The sequence below is a fragment of the Cervus canadensis genome, chromosome 11, assembly GCF_019320065.1.
Source record: "Cervus canadensis isolate Bull #8, Minnesota chromosome 11, ASM1932006v1, whole genome shotgun sequence".
Lineage (NCBI taxonomy): Eukaryota > Metazoa > Chordata > Mammalia > Artiodactyla > Cervidae > Cervus > Cervus canadensis.
Window position 1 is genome coordinate 48,474,918 of NC_057396.1, and position 24,365 is coordinate 48,499,282.

General features: G+C 38.9%; 1 protein-coding gene across 1 annotated transcript in view; it reads left to right on the forward strand.

The window, feature by feature from the left end:
• Positions 1-577: 577 nt before the first annotated feature.
• MRPL48 (mitochondrial ribosomal protein L48) overlaps positions 578-24,365 on the forward strand; it is a 48,902-nt gene continuing 25,114 nt past the window's right edge. The window contains exons 1-4 of the mRNA XM_043482419.1: positions 578-968; positions 10,104-10,156; positions 11,200-11,237; positions 22,506-22,594. Coding sequence (XP_043338354.1) covers positions 948-968; positions 10,104-10,156; positions 11,200-11,237; positions 22,506-22,594 — 201 coding nt within the window. The 5' untranslated portion in view covers positions 578-947. The remainder of the gene's footprint in view (positions 969-10,103; positions 10,157-11,199; positions 11,238-22,505; positions 22,595-24,365) is intronic.

A 24,365-nucleotide genomic window follows, 5' to 3' on the forward strand; every position in this document is an offset into this window, starting at 1 on the left:
CACTAAAAAATAGCTATTATCAATTATTATGAGGCAACTGAATGTCATGAAGGCTCACTTAGGGTCATTCAGCTTTTAAATAGAGGTTAGAAGTCAGATTTCCATGTCCTGTGCTAGACCCTGGAATGAATTAATCAGGCAGGATTTCAGTCCCTGCTGCGGCTTAGTTGCTCAGTCGTGTCCAACTCTGCAGCCCCAAGGACTGTAGCCTGCCAGGCTCCTCTGTCCATGGAATTTTCCAGGCAAGAATACTAGAGAGTGGGTTGCCATTCCCTTCTCCAGGGGATCTCCTCCACCCAGGTATAGAACAGCATCTCTTGCGCCTCCTGCAATGGCAGGCAGATTTTTTACCTCTAGTGTTACCTGTGAGAAACTCGCAATTAAACACGGGAAAGAGAAATTAACAAATAATTAACATATAGTGAGTGAAGTGAAAGTCGATCAGGGTCGTGTCCGACTTTTTTGAGACCTCATGGACTATACAGTCCATGGAATTCGCCAGGCCAGAATACTGGAATGGGTAGCCGTTCCCTTTTCCAGGGGATCTTCCCAACCCAGGGATCGAACCCAGGTCTCCCGCATTGCCGGCGTATTCTTCACCAACTGAGCTATCGGGGAAACCGATGATATATAGTATGGCAGATCAAACAGCAGAATTGTCTGCAAATTATTGGGGCAAAACAGAGATGGCAGTTATTTCTGCCTGGAGAAGTAGCAGTGAAAGTGACATTTGAGCTGTAATGAGAACGGCGACTGAGGGGATTTTTAGACACTGAGTCTCAGAAGCGGCCGGAACCAAGGTGCTGCGGGAGTTGAGTGAGTCTCGGTCGGATATTGTTACCGGACTGGATCGAGGCCGTTCCGTCAGTGTTTTCAGACACCCTGGGGTCGCGGCTTGTTGCGCCCATCTTCATCTGGCAAAAGTACGGGCCACGCTGCCGCCAAGGATGAACCGAGCACTAGGAAAGGTAACGCAGTCCATCCAAGCTGGGCGCGGGAGAGGTGCTGAGAAGAGCGGAGCTGGGAGGGGGCAGCGGCGCTATCACGCGGCTGCCGACATCCGGGTAAGAGACTTGGGCAAGAACAAGCTCTTCCCGGCAGCACGTGCGGCGCCCCGTCAAAGGGTTGCGCTTTCTTCTCTGTTCCGAGGAGGATTCGGCTGCGGTTACCCGAGCGCCACGCCCCCTCCGTGCTACCGTCGCCGCACATTGGCCTGGAAAGAGAGGAGACCTGCAACGGGAATCACCCGTATAGGTCCGGATAGTATCTATGACCTTCAGCAGATCGTTTTATTTTTGCTTTAAGTTATCAACTTCCAGATTTTTTTCTAAGAATACCGTTTTTGACTCATTGAACAGATTGGGATGTGAGGCTACTTGGCGATAGGGAAGTGTAATAATAAAAAGAACGTTTTGACTTACAAGGCCTTAGTGACGTGACTGCAGTAAAACCGTATGAACCACCATAAAGCATTCCTTTGCTTTCCTTTGTCCTCTTAACAGATTAAAATTGTGCTTTTTCAGTTGTATCATACTGTTTAGAATAATGACTTTTTTTTTTAGCAATTTATTTTAAAATTTTATTTGAGGAATTAATTTGGAGACTATACCTCCATGATACATAAATCAACATGATCATTGTCGCTCACGGATCTGCCTTACTTTGGGGCAGTCCCTGAATGTCTCTAGCTTTGTTTCCTTAAGATCCTAAACCTCACTTTATTCTTAACGAAATAACTCCCAGTTGTTCACTTTAGCCAGATTGTGAGCATTTGACTAGATCCGGTGAAAGGAATTAGAGGAAAAAAAAAACAAACAAACTGGAAAGTTTCTAAATTTAATTGTTAAAGACGGTCAGATTGGTGACTCCAAGATCCTGCTCTAAAAGCTTTGAATCTGAGGAATGCTGCTGAAAGGGAGGGTCATTGTTCAAGGTGTACTGTTTTTAGCCGTTCTACCCCCATGGACAGAGGAGCCTGGTGGGCTGCAGTCCGTGGTGTAGCAAAGAATTGGACACGACTGAGCGACTACACACAGCACACAACACACATACTCCTAAAAAACCCATGGAAATCTGTCATAGGGTATCACCTTAAGGTATAAGGGCATATAGGGCCCCTCTGAGTCCGATGCCACTTTTCCCTTTCAGATTGCTTTGTTACTGATTTCCTTTTTCCTTTTTTTTGTTTTTTTCTATTCTGACCTGTCACTTTTGACCAGGTAGTGTCCTCTTTATTTACCCAGTACTGAATTCCTAGTCTTTGAGCTCTAGGAGCTTTCTCAGAATGCCCTTACTTTTTCATCACCTCCAAATGCTCCATTTTTCAAAGCCCAGCTCAGATCTCATCTTTTCCTTAAAAGCTTGCAAACCATTCTAGCCAAAGTGCGTGTTTATTTTTTGAACTCTTAGCTGATGTTATCTCTTGGCACCTAATCATATGCAGTCTTGTATTTGCCTGTCTGAAGTGTTAGTTAATACTTTACATCTATGGGATTTACATCAGAGCTGTGTTCTACCTCTTGCTAGCTGTGTGGGCTTAGGCAGGTAATTTGGCCTCTGCTTCAGTTTCTTTTCTTTTTTTTTTTCTTCTTCTGCTTCGGTTTCTTATATGTAAAATGCAAGTGATAATGCCCATCGTATGGAATTGTAAAAATTATAGAAAATAATGTCAGTAAGGTATTTTGTGTGAAGAACTATACATATAGGAATGTTAACATTCTGCAGCTAATGAACTGGTTTCATTTTCATAATTTCATTTAATCTTGCTATGAGATAATCTTGGCAGGTGCAACAGATAAGGAGATGGAAACTACTGGTACAGTACCTGATACAGAATAGTTCTCGAATGCTTTACCAAATGCCTGTATGAATGAATGCCTTGCTTACAGGTCAATAGTCTCTTTTGTGGTAGTACTGAGATTGGAGCCTAGATTTTCTATCCCTCCTAAAACCCCACTGCCTCTCCTTTTCTGAGTATTTTACATCTCCCTAATTTGATAATAATCTTGGTTTCCTTCATGTGTGAAATGAGGAATGAGAACCTTCCTTGATCTTCCCAGCAGTCAGTCCTTCATTTCTTTGTGACCTGTGCAGCCCATTATACTGATCTCTCATTGCAGTATAATAAGTAATTTGCACATCAGCTTTCCTCCTTAGAAGGATTGTGGATTGGCAATTGTATTTTCTTCATGTCTGTGTGTCCCCAGTCTTCAGTATACTTGGCCTAAAGTTGCTGATATTATTCATCACTAAGTCAAGTTTGACTCTTTGCAGTCTCATGGACTGTAGCAGGCCAGCCTCTGTCCTCCCCTGTCTCCCAGAGTTTGCTCAGATTCATATCCACTGAGTCAGTGAGCATATCTAGCCATCTTATCCTCTGCTGTCCCTTTCTTCTTTTGCTTTCAATCTTTCCCATCATCAGGGTCTTTTCCAACGAGTTGGCTCTTTTCATAAAAATGAAATCATATAGTATGTGAGGACAAATATTTTTTAAGAGACGTGCCAAAGATCATACAGCTAGTAACTCAGAGGAGCTGATATTCAAACCCAGGTCTGTATGAATCTCTAATTTGTGTTTCTAACTGCTATAAAGACTCAGTGCAAAGACAGGCTTTGATAGTCACCATATTATACATATTCAGAAGAAAGGCCAAAGGAAAAACTACAAACAAAAGCAATTTTGAAAGAACTTAGGAAAAGGTCATCTCAAACATCACTTACTAGCTATGTGCGTCAGACACGTTAATTCATCTTTCTGAGCTTTGGTTTCCTCACAATAAAATGGGAGTATAAATACCTGCTTCATAGAATGGTTGTGAGGGTTAATGGAAATGATGTTTGGCATATAGCAAGTACTCAAAAAAATGGTAAAACTGTTTAGGCTATTATTATTATATGAATTTTGCTGCTCTTAATTGCTGTTGTGTTTTTGAGAGATAGTATGGCAGAATGGGCTTCCCTGGTGGTATAGTGGTGAAGAATCTGCCTGCCAGTGCAGGAAACACAAGAGAGGTGAGTTCAGTTCCTGGGTCAGGAAGATCCCTTGTAATAGGAAATGGCAACCTGCTCCAGTGTTTTTGCCTGGAAAATCCCATAGACAGAGGAGCCTGGTGAGCTATAGTCCATGGGGTTGCAGTCAGTCAGACACCACTGAGCAACTGAGCACGCGTGTACACAAACACACACCAGAATGAAAAACATGGACTTTGGAGTTAGATTGGCTTGAATTCTTGGCATGTCTTACCAAACCTAAAACTTTGGCAACTTAAAAGCTTTTGTTTTTTCCCTCTATCAGTCCAGTTCAGTTCAGTCGCTCAGTTGTGTCTGACTCTTTGCCACATGAACTGCAGCACGCCAGGCCTCCCTGTCCATCACCAACTCCTGGAGTTTACTCAAACTCATGTCCATCGAGTCAGTGATGCCATCCAACCCATTCATCCTCTGTCGTCCCCTTCGCCTCCCACCTTCAATCTTTCCCAGCATCAGGGTCTTTTCAAATGAGTCAGCTCTTTGCATCAGGTGGCCAAAGTATTGGAGTTTCAGCTTTAGCATCAGTCCTTTGAATGAATATACAGGACTGATTTCCTTTAGGATGGACTGGTTGGATCTCCTTGCAGTCCAAGGGACTCTCAAGAGTCTTTTCCAACACCACAGTTCAAAAGCATCAATTCTTCAGCACTCAGCTTTCTTTATAGTCCAACTCTCACATCCATACATGACTTCTGGAAAAACCATAGCCTTGATTAGACGGACCTTTGTTGGCAAAGTAATGTCTCTGCTTGTTAATATGCTATCTAGGTTGGTCATAACTTTCCTACCAAGGAGTAATCGTCTTTTAATTTCATGGCTGCAGTCACCATCTACAGTGATTTTGGAGCCCCAAAAAATAAAGTCTGTCACTGTTTTCACTGTTTCCCCATCTATTTGCCATGAAGTGATGGGACTGGATGCCATGACCTTTGTTTTCTGAATGTTGAGCTTTAAGCCAACTTTTTTACTCTTCTCTTTCACTTTCATCAAGAGGCTCTTTAGTTCTTCTTCACTTTCTGCCATAAGGGTGGTGTCATCTGCATATTTCAGGTTATTGATATTTCTCCCGGCAATCTTGATTCCAGCTTGTGCTTCCTCCAGCCCAGTGTTTCTCATGATGTACCCTGCATACAAGTTAAATAAGCAGGGTGACAGTATGCAGCCTTGATGTCCTCCTTTTCCTATTTGGAACCAGTCTGTTGTTCCATGTCCAGTTCTAACTGTTGCTTCCTGACCTGCATACAAGTTTTTCAGGAGGTAGGTCTGGTGGTCTAGTATTCCCATCTCTTGAATTTTCCACAGTGAATTGTGATCCACAGAGTCAAAGGCTTTGGTATAGTCAATAAAGCAGAAGTAGTTGTTTTTCTGGAACTCTCTTGCTTTTTCAATGATCCAGTGGATGTTAGCAATTTGATCTCAGGTTTCTCTGCCTTTTCTAAAACCAGCTTGAATATCTGGAAGCTCATGGTTCATGTATTGCTGAAGCCTGGCGAGGAGAATTTTGAGCATTACTTTACTAGCGTGTGAGATGAGTGCAATTGTGCGGTGGTTTGAACATTCTTTGGCATTGCCTTTCTTTGGCACTGGAATGAAAACTGACCTTTTCCAGTCCTGTGGCCACTGCTGAGTTTTCCAAATTTGCTGACATATTGAGTGCAGCACTTTCACAGAATCATCTTTGAGGATTTGAAATAACTCAACTGGAATTCCATCACTTCCATTAACTTTGTTTGTAGTGATGCTTCCTAAGGCCCACTTGACTTCACAGTCCAGGATGTCTGACTCTAGGTGAGTGATCACACCATCGTGATTATCTGGGTTGTGAAGATCTTTTTTGTACAGTTCTTCTGTGTATTTTTGCCACCTCTTTTTAATATCTTCTGCTTCTGTTAGGTCCATACCCTTTCTGTCTTTTATTGAGCCCATCTTTGCATGAAATGTTCCTTTGGTATCTCTAATTTTCTTGAAGAGATCGCTAGTCTTTCCCGTTCTATTGTTTTCCTCTATTTCTTTGCACTGATCACTGAGGAAGGCTTTGTTATCTCTCCTTGCTATTCTTTGGAACTCTGCCTTCAAATGGGTTTATCTTTCCTTTTCTCCTTTGCCTTTAGCTTCTCTTCTTTTCTCAGCTATTTGTAAGGCCTCCTCAGACAGCCATTTTACTTTTTTGCATTTCTTTTTCTTGGGGATGGTCTTGATCCCTGTCTCCTGTACAATGTCACGAACCTCTGTCCATAGTTCATCAGGCACTCTGTCTATCAGATCTAGTCCCTTAAATCTATTTCTCACTTCTACTGTATAATCATAATGGATTTGATTTAGGTCATACCTGAATGGTCTAGTGGTTTTCCCTACTTTCTTCAATTTAAGTCTGAATTTGGCAATGAGGAGTTCATGATCTGAACCACAGTCAGCTCCTAGCCTTGTTTTTGCTGACTGTATAGAGCTTCTCCATCTTTGGCTGCAAATAATATAATCAGTCTGATTTTGATGTTGACCATCTGGTGATGTCCATGTGTAGAGTCTTCTCTTGTGTTGTTGGAAGAGGGTGCTTACTATGACCAGTGCATTCTCTTGGCAGAACTCTATTAGCCTTTGCCCTGCTTCATTCTGTACTCCAAGGCCAAATTTGCCTGTTACTCCAGGTGTTTCTTGACTTCCTACTTTTGCATTCCAGTCCCCTATAATGAAAAGGCCATCATTATATAAATTATATTTTTCCTCTATAAAAAATGGCAGTTATTTCGATGCCTCTATTAGAGGATTGATGAAAAATTGAGCAAAGTGTTTAGAACAAAGGGTTAGTCTGTAAGTGATAATAACAATGCTATTTTAAGTAATATTTGTTAGTATACAAATATATTCTGTTAATACTCATAGAACAGCTCTCAGATGCTTGACTCATAGGACCCTTACCCACTTCTGTCACCACCCACCCCAGGACTCTGGTGTCTGAAGCTGCTCACACACTATAGATTTTGCCCCATGACTGGTTCTTAAGTCACCGTGTAGTCCTTTCCTGGTTCCTGACTCCCAAGCTTATGGGACAAGTGTTTTTGTAACCCGCTGGGGCATCTGTGTCCTCATTCATTCATTCACTAGAGTCACTGGCCTCCTCTTCCATTTGCTCCAGAGCTGGAGCTGCTCTTCCTTTGCTGACTGGGGAGAGAGAGTATTTGTGGACACAGTCCCAAAATAGATTGCTTTTGTCCTGATAAATAATGCCAAGCATTGTAGGGAAGAGGAAGCACATTTCCCAGAGCTGAAAGGAAGAGTTCATGCCATAATTTGGTTGTCTTCCAGACAGTTGTCCACCCTTAAAAAGGGTTGGCTTTTAGATAATTAAATTCATAGCTGTTGTGGAGACTCAGAAATCTGAACATTTAAAGTGAGGAAAGATCAGTCTTATCTAGATCTTTCTTCCCATCCAATACCTCTTCTGTATGAAGTGACCCATTTAAGAATACATTCTGTTCACTCTGATTTCTGTTCTGTTTGTCATGGTTGATAGATCTTGGCCCTGGAGGGACCTTAGAGTAATTGGCTCTAACTCCAGAGAGGGGAAAATTACTGATCAAGGTATGGTGGCCAGTGGTGGGGGAGCCAGCCGGAGCCCCTGTGACTGTTCTTTTATGCTGGCTTAAGCATAAAAGCATTAGGTTAAGAATGTTGTACACATGTTTACAGAGTCTTTTAGTATCTGATTTAATTGTCATTTTTAGGGTAGTCTATATACTTTGTCCTTCCTTCTACTTATTCATATCCCAATCTTCATGACCTTACATTCTCTGGGAGACTTTTCCTAAATTTGAACTCTTCTCTTCTGATTTCCTAAGCACTGACACCTTCATTTATGGGAGAGAGGGTGTAGAATAGGGGGAAATTACAGGCTTTGGAGTCAGAAACCTAATATCCTATGCTAGTTCTGATAGTAGCTGTTTGACTTTGTTACGATTAAAGTTACTTAATCATACTTAATTTCAGTTTCCCCAGCTGTAAAATAGGATAGTAATACTTATCTGGTAATGACATTATGATTTAGACACATGGTAGGTGCTCAACAAAATAGATGTGGGTAGTAATAAATGGTAGCAATTATTAGCAGTCATTCACTTCTTCCTAATCATTTATTTATTTATTAAAACAACAGTGTGCCTGAGAGGAGGATGACATGACTCTTGCCTTTGAGGATCTCTTGTTTTAGCATAGCGGTCTGTGGGGGATATTAAGAGTTTAAGTGAATCTCTTGAAGTAGTATGCAAACTTTTTTTCCTCCCTCACTTTATTTGGTTCTACATCCTGCGTTTTTTTTCTGCATTTAAAAAAATTGAAGTATAGTTGCTTTACCATGTTTCAGGTGTATAGCAAAGTGACTTAGTTATATATGTATATTAATATATACATATTCTTTTTCAGATTCTTTTCCATTATAGGTTATTAAAGATTTTGAATATAATTCTCTGTGCTCAGTATGCAGCCTTTTGTATATTTGTGTCTATGTATGTCTGGGGAGAAGGTTCATGACTTTGGGCAGATTCTCAGCAATATCTGTAACATCTCCAAAGCTAGAGAACTTCTCCTTGCCATTAACACCCGGATTTCCTGCTAGAGGTATCAGTTGTTTGTGCCACCTATTTTGACTTAATCATATGATGCTGTGGTATTACTTAGCTGCTTAATACAAATGTGTGTTCATATCTTCAGCTATTCAAATTCCTAAAAATGACAATTAAATTTTAAAAAAGCTTTATTGAGATATGTCATATATCATACAATTTGCCCATTTAAAATGTACGATTCAATGGCTTTTAATATATTCAGGGTTGTGTAACCGTCACTACAAGCAATTTTAGAACTTTTTTATCACCCCAGAAAGAAGTCCCAAAGACGTCCCATATCCCTTAGTTGTCATCCCCAGCTTCCCAGACTCCCCAACCCAAGGCATCCACTAGTCTTTCTTTTTCTATAGATTTGCTATTCTGGATATTTCATATAAATGGAGTCATACAATACTGTTATATGTGTATGGTATACTTTTTATAATTAATGAACTGATATTGATATATTATTATCAAGTCCATGTTTTACTAATATTTCTTTCATTTTTTAAAAATCCAGGGTCAAAAAAAAAAAAATCCAGGGTCCTTTTTCTGTTCTAGGATCCTACCTAGTATATTACATTTAGTCTGTCTTCTTAGACTCTTCTTGTCTATGACAGTTTCTCAGACTTTCCTTTGTTTCTGAAGGCTTTTACACATAATGGGCTTTTAACATATATATGTTGAAGGAGTTGAAATTGTTATCATAGTGGACAAGATTTTCTCTTTATGTTATGGAACCTTAAGGCCATTTATTACTTATTATCCAGTTACTTTATGAAAAGACCTCCTTGTGAAAAGACCTTAGTAAAGCTATACCAGTGATCTTTTGAGTGAGTGCCAGCAGGGCTGAGTGAGATAGAAATAACTGGGTTATTAGGGGTAAGATTGGGAAGGGAAGCTGCCACTACAACTACCTCCTTTCATTATCATTATTTTGTTCATGTTGGTATAGTTGTTATTATTGTTGTTACTATTAAAAGAGACAGTATGCTATAATAGAGACATAGTCTTTGGAGTAAAGCAGTCGTTTTAGCCACTTGTTAGCTGTAATTTCTTGGAATATAACTTCTGTGGGCCTTAGTTGCTTCACCTGTAGGATTGCCTTGCAGTGTTTTGAGCATTAGAATTCAGAAAGTCCCTTGCATGCTGCCTGGGCTTGACACATGCATAATGATTGTTGATATTAGAAAATATAAATCAAATTAGAAAGGGGAAATAGGGTGAATTAAAAAAAAGCAGCCCCAAAAAGGGGGGCTTCTATTTTTCCAGCATTTTCTGTAGTGGGTGAAATAGGAAAGAACATGGCCTTGCTTTGCCTGCATGTTTGGTATTAACTGTAGGGAAGCTTCTTTGCTAGACAAGAGACTTGAGTTTTGTTTTGGTTTGTGTACTGTGGGTTTCTAGCCTCTCTGAAGAGGTACTTGGAGGTCTGTGAATGCTTATGGTTGGTCTAATGTGGTTGTTTTGCTATAGGTGCTGTGTCTGAAGAATGACACCATTGTTAAGCAAGCCTTTTCCCTCTTGAGGTAAGGATATTTCCCTCTTGGGGTAAGGTAACAGTAATTAAATATAGCTAATATTTGTATCCCTCTAGGATGTTCACACAGCATTCTTCTTTCATCATCTCCCCTTACATGTTTCTTAAGCATCTCAAGCATTAACTCCCCTGCCATCTTACTCCTTCTCCATTTCTTGGTAAATGACAACTCCGATTATCTAGTTGCACAGGACAGAATCTTTGGAGTCATTCTTGCTACTGTTGTTTCTCTTACTCTACATCTAATTCCTGGACAAACCCCATCAGCCTTACTTGTGAAATGTGTCCTAATAACGCACGGCTATTGTAAGAACCACTTGACTGGTAGTTTCTCTTCTCTCAGTTTCACTTCTTCCCATTCATTACTCACCAGGGTTAACTTTCCAAAACTTAAACCTGGTCACATCACTTTTGTGATTAAACTCTGCCAGGAGCTTCCCACTGCCCACACAGAGCAAAGACCAAGCTCCTTACCACCGGTTATGAGGTCTTCATAACCTGCTATAACCTGGTCCCTGGTTACCTCTTTTGCCCTGCCCGCTTCCCTGCTGCTGAAGTGCCACTCACACCCACCTGCTTGCTGTTCCCCAGATATACTACTTTCATATCTCTGCCTAGAATGCTTTTTCTGTAAGGCTAAACAATTGAGAATAGCTCTTTGTTTTTAAAAACTCAGTTCAAATAGTTTCATCCCCTGGTGGAAATCATCACACCTTCCTGTATATTCCACTAAATCTTGTATGTGTTTTTGCTCTGTACCAGGACTATATTGTGGCTCACATCTGTTTACTCATCTCTCTACCAGCTAGACCATAGATAGAGATGTTTTACTTACTTTTGCATCTTCAGGACCTAAAACATTGTCTGACCTATAGTAAGTACTTAATAATATTTATGGAAAGAAGAGAAGGATAGCATAAGAAAAAGTGTAGTATGGACATATCTATAATGAGGAGCATACAAGTTTTGGTAGCTGTGCAAATAAAATGTGCACATCTAACTGTACCAAACATGCTTTCTCCCTCTTTTTAGGTTCAGAACTTCAGGAGAGAATCCCATCTGTTCTGCAGGTAAGCAGTTATTTCCTGATGTGGTCTAGTTGATTTAAGTGACCCTCTAGCACTAGTATAATTTTGTCTGAAAAGTTGCCAAATATATCTTAGGGAAGATTGGCTGGGACCAAGTCTTACCCCTCACATGGAATTGGACAATGGGCAAGAACATAAATTCTGGGTTAAGAGCAAGAGTTCTGTAGTAGGTTTAGATTTCCAGCTCTACCACATACTGTTCTGTGACCTTTAACTACCTCTCTATGACTTGGTTTTCTCACTTTAAAAAATGAGGGGAATTTATAGTACAAACTACAGTGAATTATTTGAAGATTCAGTGAGGTAAAACATATAAAGTGCTCAAAAATGTTTAAAAAAAAACTATTTTTATTATTATTTTTGCTACTATTCCAGACCTTGTCTTTCATGTCCATTATCTACCAGGCTAAGGCTTTTTCTACAGGATTTTATCCAAAATAAATCCACTCAATCTGGTTAACTCAATGAATTTCAATGTTTCAATCCTATTACTTGCCATTTTTACTTTATTATGTGACAGATTTCAAAGCAGCCATTAGATAATGACATCTGTTATATGACTAAAGAGTTACAGAAACAGGGAATTCCCTGGTGGTCCAGTGGTTAGGAATCTTCACTTCCACTGTAGGGAGCATGATTTGGATACCTAGCTGGGGAGCTATATTAGATCCTACAAGCCACATGGTGTGGCCAAAACAAAGTATCAGAAATAAAAGGATGGGAGTAAGGAATGGAACTAACATTTACTGAGTGCTTATTATGTGCCGTGCACGATATAAGTTTTACGTCTGTTAATTATTTCAGACAATGGCAGCAATGTGTAGAGAATCACCACTTCCACCAGGCCTAAAGCCCAACCTTTCAAAATATGTGCTTCTTTTTATTTATTCATTCTCTTAACAAATATTTATTGGACTAGGCTGCATTTTAGATGCCGGGGGTATAAAATTAAGATGATTTGGTCCTTGCCATTTGAAAACTTACAGTGTTGTAAGAAATAATTTTTTCCCCAAGAATGATATAATGAACACTTCTAGACCCATCACTGAAATTCAACTATGGTTAACATTTTGTCAGGTTCAGCTTTCTTGATCAGATGTTATGATGCTTCACCCATAAATACTTAAGCATGCATTTCTAGAAACAAGGATATTCTTTCCATTCTATTAAAGAACCACAATAGCATTATCTCCTTGAAGAAAATTAATAATAATGCCTCAGTGTCATCTAATACTCTATCTACTTCCTTGGGTGTCCCCCAAAAGTCTTTTATGAGATTGTTTATAACCAAGAGCCCAAAGAAGGGTCATACTTTGCATTTTGCTATAATGTCACCTTTAATATAGAACAGTTCTTTCACTATTTCATTTCTGCAACAGATGCTTTTTGATTAGGCTAGACTGTTTGACTTATAGAATGTCCTTGCTTTTTAATTTGTCTGATTATTTCCTTGTGGTATTTTATGACATGTTCTTCTGTCCCCTTCCTGCAAACTGGAAGTTAGATCTAAAATTTTACTAGATTTAAATTAAATAGTTTTAGCAAGAAAACTTAATAATTGACGCTCTGAATTTTATACCATATCCTATCAGGAAAGGAAAAAAGAGCTAAGAAAATCTGATCATAAAAGCGAAAAGCATGCATTTTAAAGAATATGGAAAATAAATACTACACACACACACACACACACACACACACAAAGAAACTGAAGGAGATGAAGAAAATAAAAATCACTTGTAATCCTATCCTATCCTCCAGAAATTATTGCTTAACATTTTGGTGTATATCCTACCAGATCTTTTTCCTGCTTTTTCTCTTTCTCTTTCTGTCTCTGTGTGTATATATGTATTTTTTTGTCTTGCAGTAATGGGAACAAATTATATATAACGCTTCATAATCTGCTTTTTTCCTCCACTTAATCTATGGTGAATATGTTTCCACTATAATAAATAAATATTCTACATACTTGTTTTGAATATACTGCCTTAAATGGAACAATCTGTAGGGTAAGAATCTGAGTCTGGTGTTTGAATATGTTAAGTTGGAGTGCTTATGAGGAAAATATACGAAGTAGTCCACTGGAGACACTGATCTTGAGCTCAAAATATAGGTCTGGGTTGAAACTGAATTTGAAAGTCATCATACTGTTGATTTTTCTTGAGAATGAATTAGACTATCCAGGGAACACAAGTAGAGAAGAGGCCCAAGGATCAGGCCCTGGGGAACTCCAACATTAAACAATTGGGTAGAGGGTGAAAGAGATGGCTAATGAGCTTGAAAAGGGAGGCCAACATGGTAGGAGAAAACCAGGATGGTATAGTTTCATGGCAACCAAAATGATAGTGCTTTAAGAAAAAGAGGGTGGTTAACCAGTTTCAGCTGTGTGCTGCTGAGAGGGGCTTCCAAAAGATATAGACTAATCGATATCCCTTGGTTTTAACAACATAGAAGTGACCTTAGGGAGAGTAGTATCTGTGTAGGTGTGGTAAGGTCAGTTGTGAAAATCAACTGCGTTGACAAGTGAATGGGAATTCAGGAGTTACAGAAAGCTGTTACAGACAATATATTTAAGAAGTTTGTTTTTGAATGGAAGGAGAGAGAACTGGCAGGAGCTGGAGAGGGATGTGGGGTTAAGGAAAGATTAAAAAAATAATAATTTTATATATATTTGTTTATTTATTTTTGGCTGCACTGGGTCTTTGTTGCTTTGTGTGGGCTTTCTCATGTTTTAGCGAGTGGGGGCTACTCTTTGTTGTGGTGCATGGGCTTCTCGTTGCAGTGACTTCTCCTGTTGTGGAGCACAGGCTCTAGGTGCTTGGGCCTCAGTAGTTGCAGCCTGCCGGATTAGTAGTTGTGGCTTGAGGGCCCTACAGTGGGGCTCAGTAGTTGTATTTCAGGGGCTTAATTGCTCCACAGTATGTGGAATCTTCCCGTACCAGGGACAGAACCCATGTCTCCTGCATCCACGGGTGAATTCTTATACACTGCCCACCAGGGAGGTCTGGAAGGATTTTTTTTTTAATGGTTATGTTTCTCTTAATGACACTTAATTCTGAAAGATATAAAAAATTATAGAAAAGTGAAAAGGTAATATGTCAGTGAGCCCAGATTTGGCAGTTATTCACATTTTGTTTGTGGGCTTTCCTGGTGGCTCAGATGGTAAAGAATCTGGCTTCAATGCCGGAGACCTGGGTTCGATCCCTAGGTTGGGAAGATCCCCTGGAATAGGGCATGGCAACCCACTCCAGTGTTCTTGCCTGGAGAATCCCCATGGACAGAGGAGCCTGGCAGGCTACAGTCCATGGGGTCGCAAAGAGTCAGATATGACTAAGCGACTAAGCACTGCACATTTTGTTAGACTTTCATTGTTTTAATTTTTCTTGTATATTAAAAAATAAGGATTATGTTCAAGACCTGTCTGTCCCCTAGTCTTGGACTCATCCCTTATCCCATAACCAGATAATAAGTTCATTTTGAACTGCTATGTATTCTGAGGAAGGTTTTAAAAATAAATTAAAATTATCAACTGTTGAAAATTATAAAAGCATGCAGATGTTAAAAATAAATAGAAATTGTACAAAAGGATATATGATGAAAGGTTTTCTTTCCAGGTGTTACTCCTGTTTCCAGGTCTTACACCTCAGTGGTATGCGTTGATGGCAGTTTCTTGTATATTTTTCAGGAAAGTTTTATGGTATATGAACATGTATGTTACGTGTGTATATTACTATATCTTAATGCTGGCTATTTAGGTTGTTTTCAGTTTGTTATTTCAAAAATGCTGCAGCAACCATTTTTATACATCTTTGTAAAGTTGTTCCTGTACATTTGTAAGATAAATTCCTGGAATTGAAATTGCTGAGTCAATGAGTTGTGAGTTGAAAATTTTGGTAAGTATTGTCAGATTGCCCTTCAGAGAAGTCGTGTTAATTTACATTTCTATTTTCTGGCCCAAAACTGGGTTTTCTAAAACATCTTACTTTTTTGCTGGTGAAAATTATGTCTGATTTTAATTTGCATTTCTTGAGAAAGTTTGTCTTTTTTTTTTTTTTTTCCATTTGCATTTCTTTTCTTGTGAACTGCTTGTTTATAATTTTTGCCCATTTTTCTTTTTAATTGTATGCTTTTTCATTTTTGATCTGTAAGAACTTTTATATAGTTTTCATATAGTAAGAAAATAAGCATTTTCCTATCATAAATGCTTTCTGTTATTTCTAGTCATTTATCCCTTGACTTTTGTTTTTTTGCTTTTTGCTGAATTGAAGTTTAAAATTTTTATGTAGCTTAGTTCATTAATCTTTGATTTCTAGATTTTGCTTCATGCTTAGAAAGATCTCTACTCCCTCCTCAAGATTATTTTTAAAAATCCTTCATTTATCTCCTGTTTTTCTTTTTTTTAACATGTGGTCCATCTGGAATTAGAAATGGGTGTGGATGCAGTTTTTTCCCCCTGCAAATGGGCAGCCAGTTATTTTAACCTTTATTGAAACATCCAACATTTTCCCCATACATTTGAGGATGTTACCTTATCATATACTAAGTTTCCATATAGATGTAGAACCTACTGTATTTTAACTTTGTGTTGTTTCATAGATCTATCTGTATATTTGATAGCAGTACCAAGTTGTTTTAATACTATTGGTTACTATAGTTTTGTGATATATTTTAGTATCTGATAGCTACCTAATTCTGAGGTAACGTTTTGTTTTATTCTTGATTTTAAAGCTAGATCAAATGGGGACATGTTAAATGTTATTGAAAAAAGTTCAATAGAAAAAAAGATCCTTTTGAAAAGAAAGATGGACAATAGCAGTTTACTTAGCTTGCTATTTGGAGAAATTTTAAGTTGTCTCCAAAATTTTGAAATGTAAACAGGTATGATAAACATGCTTGCACATTTGTATTTGTTCTCATTGTGTGATTATTTACATAGAATATATATTTCTAAAAGTCTAATCATTGGGCCAAAGGAAATGCACATTTTTAGGTTTGGTGCTTTTTTTTTTTTTTTTTTGGTTGCACTTGGAATCTTAATTCCCCCACAACCAAGGATCCAATCTGAGCCCCTTGCATTGGAAGCTTGGAGTCTTAACCACTAGACTGCCAGGGAAGTCCTTGAAAATGCATGTTTTTACAGCTACTGATGTGTATTACCAAATTGCTCTTCAGAAAGATTGAACCATTTTGTAGGTTTCTTTTGTATTTTAGAATCCCTGTTTATATACTCATCAATATTGAGTGTTGTTTTTTACGTTTACTGATATTAATAAGTTTAAAAATGCCATCCCTTTTATTTGTAATTTGCATGTCTTTGATTACTAGTTGGTTGAACATATTTTCAAATATTTACAAACATTATTTTCAAGGCCATTGATCCTTTCCTTTGCCCATTTCAATTGCGGAATCTCAGTGCCTAGAAGACTCCCAGGTCCAGGGTAACTTACCTTGCATGCCAAGGTAATTCTCTTTGAAAGGACATAGCTTTGTTGTCATTTTTCATGGGTCCTTGACATTTTTATAAAGTCAGACATTTTAAAATTGAATTATAATGGTGTTCAGAAAAAATGAGGAGGAAGCAGTGTCCTTTTCTTACCTTTACCCATCATACTTCGTGGGTCCTGGCTACCATCCCAGCTGCTCTCTCTAAGGGAAAAGCCTGATTGTAGTGACCATCTTTTTTTTTTTCTTTTAACTGATTTAAATGTACACGGAGAGGTAAATATATAAGGAGGTTAAATGAAGGGAACTCAGACTCCTCTTATTATAGCATGAGCAGAAAGGTGGAGTCAGCAAAGCATGGTACATGCAAGTCCAAGTAGTTCAGTGTAATTAAAAAGCTGAAAGAAGTTTGAAAGAGATTTTTTAAAAAGTGGGTAGCTGCCAGAGCCAAATCATTGCAGATTGCCTTGTTAAAATATCTCTAGAATTTCAAAACAAGCAAACAAAAGCACCCCAACATTTACTGAACACACACTATTTGCCAGATGCTGGGGGTTGTATCTGCCCTTCAGGGACTTGTGGTCTATTGAATGGAAAAAATATCCTGTAATTATATTCTTGGCTGGGGTTACCCCAGTTTTTCCCTCTTTCTCTTCTGCATAGCCCTGCTCTAAATGCTTGTTCCAATCTTGAAGGAGAAATAATGAAAATGAAGTTGTTTATCCTCATCCTGGATTGATGAGTTTAGTTCCCAGTTTAGTAAACAAGGACATTGAAGGACAGTTGACGCTGGCATATATAAAGGGAAGGGACATGTTGTGGGAAAACTCAATGCATGATCACATTCTATAATTGTACCAATTGAAAGATTTTCAAAGCCTCCTTTTGAAGTCCTGGGGTTTTGTGTCTTCTTCAATGAAAAGAGTTGCCTTTTCTCTCAGGAGGCAGCAGTGTTAATATGACAGCAGGAAACCAGCTTAATGACACAAGCAGGGGGAAAAAACTCAGTTGAACTTAATGGAAATCAGAGGCTTTCAAAGTTGTACATTTTATAATTAAAACAACTGGCTAATTAAGCAGTTTAACCATTGGTAATTTGACCAAAACCGTTCATTTAAGAGAGAAGATGGTTAATTTAACAGTAGTTTGAACTAACTTCTTAATTAACCAGCTGCTCTAATTATAGGAATTGCCCCAGACTAAATTTGAAAATGCCTCCTTGCCAAGGAGTTCCAGTAGATGAGAAGCTGAGGCAAGCATTTGTGGTATTTTCACCTAAGATGTGTCATCATCTCAAAGATCACTTTTGGTTCTGTTATTTAAAACCAGTGGTGGGTGATCACCTGGGTTGTAGTTTTTAATTTACACCAAATATTTTACTATACAATGGAGGCATGGGAGAGCTGTAACCATAAGTAAACTCTTGATGACGTTTGTATGTTTAGGGAAGCACAGAGACAATGACATTTAAGCTGGCCTTGGAGGTGATGAAGGATATCACCAGAGAGGTGCAGTGCTGGCACGGGGGACAGCCTGGCACAGAGCAGAGGCAGGAGAACTTCATGTTTTATACAGAATGCCAAGTGTAGCTCTGTGGCTGAGAAGCAAAGTGTTAAAGGCCTGGAGGATGGAGAGTGAGGACATGAAGTGGTTGGAACTAAATTACAAATTAAGGTTCTTAAAAGCTTGCCTAAGGAGTACGAACTTCAGACAGTGGAAAATCATCAAACATTTTGAAATACAGCAAAGACTTTTTAAAAAATTGTGTGTGTGCAATGGATAAATGGTTGAATTAATGAAGGAAAATAACATGATTCGGTTTGTGTTTTAGAAGGATTCATTTGTCAGCTTTAGAGGGTGGAATAAAGATGGGGGTGTGGATACAAGAAGACTAACAACAACTCAGCCAAGGCCACTACTTGAATCTTTGCTTGAACTTCCGTTCACACTCGCCTTCCCCCAACAACAACCAAAGTGATCTTTTAAAAACACATTAGAAAAAAAATAAATAAATAAATAAAAACACATTAGGCATATAATTTCTCTGATGTTCAGCATGAAATCCAAACCCTTAACAAGGCCCTAATCTCTGGTGCATGCAGTCCCTCTTGCTTTGCTTCAGCCACATGGACAGCCTTTTTAATTCCTTGAATATGCCAATCAGTGTCACCTACTGAGGGCTTTGCACATGCTATTCCTTCTGCCTGGAACATTCACTCTATCTTTTACCTAATAAACTCCATATCTATCTTTTGGGTCTCAATTTATTATTTTATTTTTTTGAGTAGATAATGCATGTACACGAAAAAAATTTTTTAAAGAATCAAGAGTATAAAGTCAGCAGTAAATCTCTCTCTCCTGCCTTCTAGCCACTTCTCCCTGGGGATAGCCACTATTATTATTTTCCTCTGACATCTAGTTTCAGTTCACAGGTCATTCTATTTTAGAGAGGCCTTTCCTGATATTTCAGTCTAAAATAGATCCACCGATTGAATTGCCATAGCTCTTTTTATCATTCTTCACAATTTGTAATTTCATATTTTTTTGGTGACTATTCCCTCCTCCTACTAGACTATAAGCTCCACAAGCAGGGTTTTGTTGGTCATGTCCCCTGTTATATCTCCACCTCTTTGCACAGTGTCTGGTACATCATAAGTACTGAATAATTAAGCTGTTCCTAAGTTTTACCTGTTTCTGTAAGCGCGTCTCTTGCCGCCTTTCTCCTCATACTCTACCTTGAAATTCTCTCTCTGGCTCTTCCTCTCCCCATGCTGTGTTCTTGCCTCACTAACTCCAAGCCACCTGTCAGGTTTTACTTAAAAGTCTCCTGCTCTAAGAATCGTTTCCTGACACCACGAGTCCAGTCCTAATGCCTATCCCATGTATATGGCTCTTATCATAGAGAGCCCTTTTCACCCAGCGTTGATATTAGTCTCGCCAACAGATCATAGGTTCTGTATTGCAGGGGCTTTGTGTTTGTCCATTGTTAGAGCTCCAGCATCTAGGGCGGTACCAACCAGGCCTTCCATGGATATTGGGTGGTTTGTACACTGCATAACTCTTGGTATGTGCAAGTCACATGGTTGAGAGGGTACAATTGTTGCTGGCTACTCTGTTGGGTAGTAATAAATATTTGTTGAATGAATAAACATACTTTGGGGAGTTCAGTACTTTTTAGAAGGTCATGTATTAAAGTCATAATAAAATCTTGGTGGATAGATTCATTTTCAAAGCTGTGGTCTGAGCATGATTGTGTACCCATCAAGGAGTTTTGCATATTAGCTCTTTGGGTGGTACCCTCGGTTGCAGAGTCTGGAACCCAAAGGCTCAGAGGGTCAGTTGGAACCATGACCAAAAGATACCTCAGTTATTTGGAAATCTCTGCCAAACATACTTCCTTCTTCCTTGCATGGTAAACTCTTACTCCTCTTTTAAGAATGCAGCTGTTACTTCTCTGAACCCTTCCCCTGTACCCTCCTTCACCCCCTCGCCCCCACCTCATGCCCCAGACAGAGTTAGTTGTTCTTTCATCTAGGTTCCTTGCTTTTATCTCCATTAAAGTATTTTGTACACCATAAGGTAGTTATCTGCTTTCCCATTATCCTTCGCCAGTATGTACTGAGTGTCTCGAGGGAAAGTAGCATATTATAGTCATCTTTTTAACTGTCCCAGTATCTATACAGTTGTTGGCATGTAACTGTAAATGCAGACTGATGCATATCATGGAAGGGATCCATGATATCCAAGGGTTGTCTTGATGAAATATTGTGGATTGTGAATTCAAGGAAAGTTTCTGAAGCAATGACTTTCTTTTTTTTAATTTTTATTGGAGTATTATTGATTTACAATGTTGTGTTAGTTTCAGATGTACAGCAAGTTGAATCAGTTATATATGCACATATATCCACTCCTTTTTAGATTCTTTTCCCATACTGAGTAGAGTTCCCTGTGCTATATAGTAGGTCCTTTTTAGTTATCTATATTATATATAGTAGTGTGTGTATGTCAATCCCAGTCTGACAATTTCTCTCTCCTCACTCTTGCCTCCTAGTAACCATAAGTTTTTCTACATCTGTAAGTCTATTTCTGTTTTGTAGATAAGTTTATTTGTACTTTTTTTTTTTTAGATTCCACATATAAGTGATATATATTTGTTTTTCTCTTTCTTTCTTTCACTCAGTATGACAATCTCTTTGGTCCACTATTGCTGCAAATGGCATTATTTCATTCTTTTTATGGCTCAGTAATCCACTGTATATATGTACCACATATTCTTTATCCATTCCTCTGTTGATGGGCAGTTTAGTTTCCTTCCATGTCCTAGCTATTGTAAATAGTGCTGCAATGAATATTGGGGTCCATGTATCCTTTCAACCATGTTTTTCTCCAGATGTGTGCACAGGAGTGGGATTGCTGGATCATATGGTAGCTCTATTTTTAGTTTTTGAAGGAACCTCCATACAGTTCTCCATAGTTGAAGCCATGAATCTTGATTGGCCTGACACAGAGCAGACTACTTGGAAGCACACTTTAGAAAAGAGAAACTTAAGAAATATTTTACTAGATGTCATTAAACTTTTCCACACGATTTTGTATTTAGCACCCCACAAAGTGGTGGCTTTGGGGAGATGAGGGTAGGACCACAGGAACTAGGGGGAAAGAGAGCAGAACCTAGGACCAGTACTTTTCCGGAATGTGGGGAGTGAGCAAGAGAGATACACAGACATAACACAGCTGGTTCCAGTGAAGGGTAAAATAAGGAACTGATATCAGATATGGGAATGATCAAGTCTAGCTAGATTTTGTATTCTAGAAATTCAGATGTTATAACACATCTGAGCACAGGCTGTTTAGTGAGATAGACCTGGGTTTAAATTGCACTTCTGCCTTTTACTTGCAGATGACCTTGGCCAATTCTTGTTTTTTAAAATATATTATTATTATTTTATTATTATATTAATTGACTATTATTTTTAATTTTATTATTCATTTATTATGGCTGCAGCATGGCATGCAGTATCTTAGTTCCCCAACCTGGAATCAAACCTATGCCCACTGCAGTGGAAGCACAGGGTCTTAACCACTGGATCACCTTGGCATTCCCTCCAGTTCCTACTTTTTGAGCTGCAGTTTCTTTGTTTGTAAATGAAGATAAAAATAATGGGGATTAAAGGAGGATTTGTATGTATCAGCAAGTCCTTCTTTGAAGGGGATCTGGGTGACACATCTCTGGCTCTACCACAATGAATATGTATTAATATATAATATATAAAGTATTAATGTAGAGTATCAATATATAGCAATTCTATTTTTTATCTACGTACTGTTCTGTACCTTATGTTTTTAGTTTTTATTGTAATTCATTTGAAGCCTGTTGGAGATCATTATATATCAACACAAATAAAGCAAATTGGATAGTTTTAACAACTTTGTAGTCCTTCTGCTGGTTATTTTTGCCACCTTTCTCTCTGAACAATCCTCACTGGAAAACTTCAAAAGGATTACTGCCTGTTGAGGGACAAGAGAAAATGAGAGTCCTGTGAGAATGTATTTTGTCCCTCTACACCAGTGGCTCTAACAGGAGAGAATTTCTCGAAGCAGGAACTAGATGTAGTCCGGGGGCCAAAAGGAAAGAGAAAAGGGGTATATTGAATGTCGGCTCAGGATCAGGAAATAACTCTGGTTCTTTAAACCGAGGGGCTTGCTGTCCCCAGATATTCCATCTTGCAGTGGAGAATTTATCTCCTCATGTATGATCTGTCTGTCCCTGAGGAATTTTGAAACAGGTTTGTCTTATTTTCTCTCTTTCAGGTGGCATTCTGTTGACCACCAGTCAGCACTACAGGTCAAAGCCCACGCATGGCATTGGAAGATACAAGCATCTAGTTAAGCCAGAAGAGGTAAAGGGGGCAGTAGTCTTCTATTTATTTTCAAAATTCTTTTGGCCCAGGCATGTGGGATCTTAGTTCCTCAACCAGGTATTGGACCCATGCTCCCTGCAGTGGAAGTGCAGTCTTAACCATTGGACCGCCAGGGAAGTCCCTAGGGGTCCTTTAGAAAAGGATAGTGTGTAGCTTTTGCAAAGACCCAGAAGATCAGATGTGCATAGATTGGATTATATTGGAGCCAGAAAGGATAGGGGGTCGTCCCTCAATTCTCTCCAGTTATATAGTTTGGATATGATCCAGAGTGGAGATGCTATTGCCAGTTCCCAATCTTGTCCCTAGGTGAGATTATCACAGGGAAAAGCAAATGATTTGGTTTTATTATCTGACACTTAAGGAAAAAACCATCTTAGTATTTCATTCAATATGGACCTCACAATGAAAGTGATACATTTAGTTTAGTTGAATGAATGGTTTGTGGCATATAGAAGTGGATTAACATTTTCAGCCAAATTGCTGATTTTTTTTGCTTGTGTGTTAGCAGATTTAAAAGATTCATGTGTTTCTTGAATCCACTATCACAGATAACTGAGAGTTATTTCTAGGATTACTTAGTCTATTGCTCCAGCTCCAGCTGCAGGATTGCTTCTGTGGTAGTTAGATTTTTGTGCATTTGAAGAGGACTTTGTGGTGGGATGGACACAATGTTGGCTTGAAAGTCAGCCTGTCTTTGAGTCAGGATTCTATCACTTCCTGTAAACAGTATTGTTCAGTTGCTCAGTCGTGTCCGACTCTTTGTGACCCCGTGAACTGCAGCATGCCAGGCTTATCTGTCCTTCACCATCTCCTGGAGCTTGCTCAAACTCATGCCCATTGAGTTGGTGATGCCATTCAACCATCTTATCCTCTGTCATCCCCTTCTCCTTCTGCCTTCAATCTTTCCCAGCATCAGTCTTTTCTAATGAGTCAGTTCTTTGCATCAGGCAGCCAAAATATTGGAGCTTCAGCTTTAGCATCAGTCCTTCTGATGAATATTCAGGGTGGATTTCCTTTAGGATTGACTGGTTTGATCTTTCTGTCCAAGGGACTTTCAAGAGTCTTCTCTAGCACCATAGTTCAAATGCATCAACTCTTCCACGCTCAGTCTTCTTTATGATCCAACTCTCACATCCACACATGACTACTGGAAAAACCATAGCTTTGACTGGATGGACCTTTGTTGGCAAAGTAATGTCTCTGCTTTTTAATACATAGTCTAGGTTTGTCATAGCTTTTTTCCCAAGGAGCAAGCATCTTTTAATTTCATGATTACAGGTGCCGTCTGCAGTGATTTTGGAGCCCAAGAAAATAAAATCTGTCACTGTTTCCATTGTTTCCCCACCTATTTGCCGTGAAGTGCTGGGGCAGAATGCCATGATCTTAGTTTTCTCAATGTTGAGTTTAAAGCCAGCTTTTTCACTCTCCTCTTTTACCTTCATCAAGATGCTGTTTGATTCCTCTTCACTTTCTGCCATAAGGGTGGTATCATCTGCATATCTGAGGTTTTTGATATCTCGCCCAGAAATCTTGATTCCAGCTTGTGCTTTATCCAACCTGGATTTCACGTGATGTACTATGTATATAAGTTAAATAAGCAGGATGACAATATATAGCCTTGATGTACTCTTTTCCCAATTTGGAACCAGTCTGTTGTTCCATTCTAACTGTTGCTTTTTGACCTGCAAACAGTATAGTTAGGAAGATTTTGCTGTTCTTACTTGGGGAGATTTCAATGTCATTTTTCGTT